Source organism: Equus asinus, chromosome 20, assembly GCF_041296235.1.
Source record: "Equus asinus isolate D_3611 breed Donkey chromosome 20, EquAss-T2T_v2, whole genome shotgun sequence".
NCBI classification, from domain to species: Eukaryota; Metazoa; Chordata; class Mammalia; order Perissodactyla; family Equidae; genus Equus; species Equus asinus.
In genome coordinates, this window is record NC_091809.1 from 14697734 (window position 1) to 14703500 (window position 5767).

The 5767-nt window shown below is 57.3% G+C and overlaps 1 protein-coding gene across 1 annotated transcript; it reads right to left on the reverse strand.

The window, feature by feature from the left end:
• Positions 1 to 133: 133 nt before the first annotated feature.
• LRG1 (leucine rich alpha-2-glycoprotein 1) lies at positions 134 to 2629 on the reverse strand. Its single transcript, XM_014843118.3, has 2 exons — positions 2477 to 2629; positions 134 to 1522 (listed from the first exon to the last, which is right to left on the reverse strand). The coding sequence occupies exons 1-2, from the start codon at positions 2527 to 2529 to the stop codon at positions 511 to 513; spliced, it is 1065 nt and encodes a 354-aa protein (XP_014698604.1). The 5' UTR covers positions 2530 to 2629; the 3' UTR covers positions 134 to 510.
• Positions 2630 to 5767: the final 3138 nt, after the last annotated feature.

Consider the following 5767-nt stretch of genomic DNA (forward strand, 5'->3'; position numbering starts at 1 on the left):
GATGACCCCGTGGAAGCTCCTGTCCCCACCCCAGGCTCTGGGTCACACTTCTCCTTCCCTCCTTCATCCCGGAGACCCGGGACGGCGACTTGGGAGATGATGCAAGGAACACAGCGAACGCCAGTCCGTCCCATTCCATTCAGCAGCTGTTTATTAAACCCCTCGGGTGTCACCCTGAATGGGTGACGCTGGGTGACAGACAGGGGCCTCGGTGCCAGGCGCCGGACTCAGAGAGCCCTGCAAACTGGGGGAGGCGGAGCCGGGGAGAGACAACACCTGTGCGTGGGCCAAGGCTGGATCCGAGGGAGCCCCGAGCCCAGGAGCTCTGGGAGACGGAGGAAGGACTTTCTGGAAGAGGGACAACTCGAGCGATGACAAGGAGGCCGGCCGGAGAGCCCGTGGGAAACATGGGCAAAATGGGTCCCAGCAACAGTGGCAAAGCCTGACCCTTAGAAGGTGTGGGCTGCGGTGTCCTGCCAGGCCCCGTCCCCTCGCCCCCAGCCCCAGGCCTCAACGGGACTCGGCCACCTCCAGGAGCGTCTGGCCCTTGAAGGCTTCCGGGCCAGCACAGCGCGTGTCATTCTGGAAGAACATCTTCTCTTTGTTGTCCACGAGCCACCGAAAGAGGTCGTGCAGGTGCCCGTCACAGACCCAGGGGTTGCGGGAGAGGTCGAAGCCGTACTGTAGGTTCTGGGTGGGCCGCCCCAGGCTGGCCCAGAGCCCCTTGGGCACACTGGCCAGAGAGTTGTTAGACAGGTCCAGCATGTCCAGCCGCCGCAGGCCCCGGAAGGCGTCGGGGGCCACCTTGGCCAGCTTGTTGTCACTCAGGAAGAGGTATCGTAGGTCCACCTGGGGCGCCAGGAGGTCCTCTGCAAGCGCGCACAGTCTGTTCCCCTCCAGGTGCAGCCGTTCCAAGCACAGGGGCCCCCTCAGGAAGCCGGAGGGCAGAGCCTCCAGCTGGTTGTCACTAAGGTCAAGGACACGCAGGTCGGGGACGTTGGCCAGCAGCCCGGCGGGCAGCGTCCGGAGCTGATTGCCGGACAGGTCCAGGTGCCGCAGGGCCGTGAGGCCGTGCAGCCCCGAGGCGTCCAGGGCCCGCAGCTGGTTCTCCTTCAGCACCAGGGTGTGCAGGGCGGCGGAGGCCTGGAAGAGCCCGGGCGGCAGGCGGCTCAGGGCGTTTCGGGTGAGGTCCAGCACCTTCAGCCCGGGCACCGGCTGCAGCAGCTCGGCCGACAGGTTGTGCAGCCGGTTGCTGGAGAGGTGCAGCTCCTGGAGCCTCGGGGCGCCCCGGAGGAGGCCGGCGGGCAGCCGGGTGAAGTTGAAGAACTCCACGGCCAGGTGGATGGTGTCGGCCGGGAGGCGGCGGGGGACTTTGGCGGGCGGCTCGCAGGCGATGGAGGTCCCGTTGACCGACTGGAACACCAGGCAGGCGGTGGGGTCTGGGGGGACCCCCTGGGCCGAGGCCACGGAGAGCAGCAGCAGGAACACGGTTCTAGAAAGATGGGGGTTCAGGCCCCCTGGGCTGCAGGCAACGACAGAAGGGGCTCAACAAGTCAAAACGAAGATATCCCCAGATGGGTGGAAATACCCCAAATGCGCCTCCTTCTTTCCGTCTCTGCTTCCATCACCCTGGACCATGCCACCTCGTTGCTCACCTGGACCACCGTCCAGGTGCCGTCACCTCCTCCTCCTCCTCTGGTTTCCACCTTCGCCCCGCGACAGCTGCCATAAGTAGCCTTTATTACAGGGAGAATTCTAATCCTCTGAAACCTAAGTTTCTTAGTCTGACCCCTAAGTGCTACCCTACCCCATTGCCAGCTCAGCCGCAATGGGCTGTTACTTATCTGCAGTCCAATTTGCTAATGTCTAGCTGGTTTTCTGGGTCATTTCTTATCTCTCTGGCCCCACGTTTTGAAGGCAGAGCCAGTGAACTCCTATTCATCCTGCAAAGCCCTAACTCCAATGCTCCCTTTTCCATGAAGCTGTCTCTGACCTTCCCAAGTAGAGTTCTCAGTTTCCCCCTCTGGGCTCCTCCTCTTTCCATCCAGCCCTGACCAGACCAGGTTAGGTAACCTGGGCCCAGCTCCATCCTGCTCCTAAGCACTCAGGTGCAACCCAGGTACATAGAGGATTCTGAACATGAAAAGTGCATCCTGGTTTGCGCAGTTCGGGGGGCGGGCATTTGGCCTTGGGATGGCATGGTTTACAGTTGGCACCGTAACCCTTAGGGGGCTGGGGCTTCTGTCCCTCTGGGTCCTTCTCGCAGGTCTGTGATGAGGGCTGGGCTCCCGCTCCCTGCCTGGCCCGGGGCCCACCTGGGGAGCCGGTCTGTCATAGTTCGAGCCCGAGGGTAGGTCCCTTCCAGCCTGCAGACCTACATCCGGCCCTTTGGCTTCAGTGGGTCAGACAGAATGTCTGTGTATCCCGTGCTGCCTGGCGGCCGGGCCTGCCCAGGATGGATGGGGTGGGGACCTACCTCTGGTTTCGCTCTTGGCTCCAAGAGGACATGGTGGCCTCTTTCCCTCCCATCCAGGTTCCTTTGGCCTGGCGAGGTGGCCTTCTACCTGCCTGGGCCGGGGGAAGTGGCACCAACCCTGGGGGAAATCCCTGCCCACATTCTGTTCCCGTTAGGGGCTGGACCTGGGCCAGGCAGGGGGAAGGGAGGGGCAAGGATTGCAAAATTCCTTCCTGGCAGGGGGTGGAGTGCAGGGGGGCAGGGTCCGCCCATTTCTTGGCCCTGCTTCTGCCCGGTTTCTCCTTCCTGATCCCTGCTTTTGGGGAGTGGGCACCCATGAGTCTCTGGGGCTGAGTTCCCAGTGCCCCCAGCCCAGGAATCAAAGTCAAGTTTGCAAGGGGGCCGGCCTTGGGGATGGAACAGCCATTTGAGCAAGACGTGCTATTTACGATAAACTTGAGCAACCAGGAAGCTCGCTCGGTAAAAAGAACAAAAAAAAAAAAAAAAAACCACTCGTCTTGAATTTATGACATATTGCTGTTGGGTTGCTTTTTTTTTTTTTTTCTGTAATGAAATAATTTTTTAACAAATAGAATTCAAAAGCGAGCAGTGCCAAAATGCTCTAGGGTCTTGGAACAAAGGTTTGGGAGGGACTCAACCTGGCTCTGAATCCCGGCTCTGCCAGGAACTGCCTTGCTTTGTGACTTTCGGCGAGTGGCTTAACTTTTCTTGGCCTCGGTTTCCCCATCTGTGAAGCTCAACCTCAGTCTCCAAGGGTCCCTTCTGCTCTTTTTTCCTCTCAAGCTGATGTGCTGTTTATTTGGGATCTTTCTCTTTTCCTAATAAATGCATCTGGAGGCTAGAAATTTCCCTTTGAGAACGGCTTTGGCTGCACCCCATGGGTTTGGCTATTGAGCGCTCTCATTCTGGTTGAGTTCTAAAGATTCCGGTGTGATGTGTTATCTTGATCTGCACCCAGGACTTCTGTCAGGCCTGGCCATGGCCTTTTCCCCCCAGCCTGGTCTCTGAAGGAATTCGTCTCTGTTCTGTCTCAGTGGACACACAGGTTCAGAGACAACACACAGGCTGGCGTAGACAGGCACAGATAAAGACAGACAGACAGACATGCACATGGATCCACAGCTATAGATACTGACACAGAGAGAAGCAAAAATACACAGACAGAACCAAACAGAGACACAGAGCAGGAGAGAATGACAGACCTGCAGAGACAGACACACAAAAACAGACACACAAAAATGGGCAGAGGAGGGGCCGACCCCGTGGCACAGCAGTTAAGTGTGCACATTCTGCTTTGGCAGCCCGGGGTTCGCCGGTTCGGATCCCGGGTGTGGACATGGCACCACTTGGCAAGCCACGCTGTGGTAGGCGTCCCACATATAAAGTAGAGGAAGATGGGCATGGATGTGAGCTCAGGGCCAGTCTTCCTCAGCCAAAAAGAGGAGGATTGGCAGCAGTTAGCTCAGGGCTAATCTTCCTCAAGAAAAAAAAAGAAGAAAAGTGTAGGCGAGGATGTGGAGAAAAGGGAACCCTTGTGCATCGTTGGTGGGAACGTAAACTGGTGCAGCCGCTATGGAGAACGGTATGGAGATTCCTCAAAAAAATTAAAAGTCGATCCACCACAGGATCCAGCAATTCCGCCGCTGGGCATTCATCTTGAAAAGCGATGTGCACGCCCGTGTCCACGGCAGCATTATTCACAGCAGCCGGGACAACAAGATGATCGAAGCCCGAGGCCATTATGCTCAGCGAAATAAATCAGGCGGAGAACGACAAGCACCGTGTGACCTCTCTTCTGTGTGGAATCGAAAAAATCCGCACTCAGCCACCGAGAGGAGAGTGGCGGTTGCCAGGGGTCGGGGGTCGGGGGTCGGGGAGATGGCGGCCATGGGATACAAGGTTGCAGTTGTAAAAGGAGTCCCAGGGGTGGAAGGTACAGGCGGTGACTCAAGTTACTGATACTCTATCGTATCCTTGAAAGTTGCTCCCAGAGTAAATCTTCAAAGTTGTCACCGAAGGTAACTGTGACTGAAAGACGCGTGAACTAACCTCATCACGGCCACTGTGTTTGCGGCACACGCGTGTCACGTCATCACATTGTACACCTGACACTTACACCATCTTCTGCGTCCCATGTATTTCAATCGAGCTGAAAAAAACAGACGCAGGCGCGGGAGGACCTGGCAGATGCCGTCGTGACGTTTTGTGGGTTTTCTTTTGTTGTTTAAATCAGTGTCCCCATAACGAGGGGACACCGGGGCTGTCTTGTTCACCGCCCCGTCCCCGGAGCCCAACACACACAGTAGGAGCTTAATGGACACGGGCTGGAAGAAGGCGTGTGAATTGTAATGACATAATTACGGCCATCTCTCGAAATGAAATCGGATCATGTCCCCTGCTTAAAACCCTCTGATGGCTGCTTGTCCCACTTAAAATAAAACTCCTAAGGCTGGGGGTGGGAAGGAATGGGAAGCTGGTGTTTCATGGGGACAGAGCTTCAGTTTGGGAAGATGGAAAGTTCTGGGGTGCTTGCACGACAATGCGAATGGACTTCATGCCGCTGAGCTGTGCACTGAAAAATGGCTCACACGGTGCATTTGAATTTATGTGTACTTAAGCACTTTACGATGCAAAAAAAAATTCATACTCCTTACCTTCGAGGCCCTGCCTTCCTCTCCGTCCTCATCTCCACCCCCTGCCCCCTCCCTCACTCACGCTGCTCCAGCCCCACTGGCCACCTCACCCCTCCTCCCAGCTTGCTCCTACCTCAGGGCCTTTGCACTGGCTGTTCCCGCTGCCTGAAACACTCCCTCTGCACACGTCCCCACGGGTGCTCCTTCTCACCCATCCCATCTCGGCTCAAATGCCACCTCCTCCAGCAGGCCCTCCTTGACCACCCCGTCCCCACCCCCCACCTTCCTGGCACATCATCTGCCTTTTTCTTCATTACATATTGCAACCTCAAATCAAGTCCTAAGTTGCTTGCATGTGGTCGGTCTCCCCCACCAGGCTCTGAATTCCACGAGGACGGGGTCTTTGTCCCCACACAGTGCCTGGCACATGGTAGATGCGTGATGAATGTTTGCTGAAGGACCAATCGATGGCCCGGCCCCCTCCAGATGAAGACGGGGACCTCCCCCCAACTCTCTCTCCTCATTTCCACACCAGCTTCCCAGAAGTCGCTGGGATGACCCAGCCCCGAGTCTCTCGGAGGCTCCCAATTGCCCCGGGCCACGCCATGATCATGCGGGTCCCACCCCCAGGGGACAGAGCAGACCCAAAGCCTTGGGG

What these genes read in the sequence shown, in the direction of transcription:
- LRG1 (XM_014843118.3), bottom strand. Translation starts at nt 2,529, where the DNA reads ATGGGAGGGAAAGAGGCCACCATGTCCTCTTGGAGCCAAGAGCGAAAC. An exon ending in AGCCAAGAGCGAAACCAGAG is followed by an intron (nt 1,523 to 2,476) that starts GTAGGTCCCCAC and finishes CGTTGCCTGCAG; the next exon opens with CCCAGGGGGCCTGAACCCCC.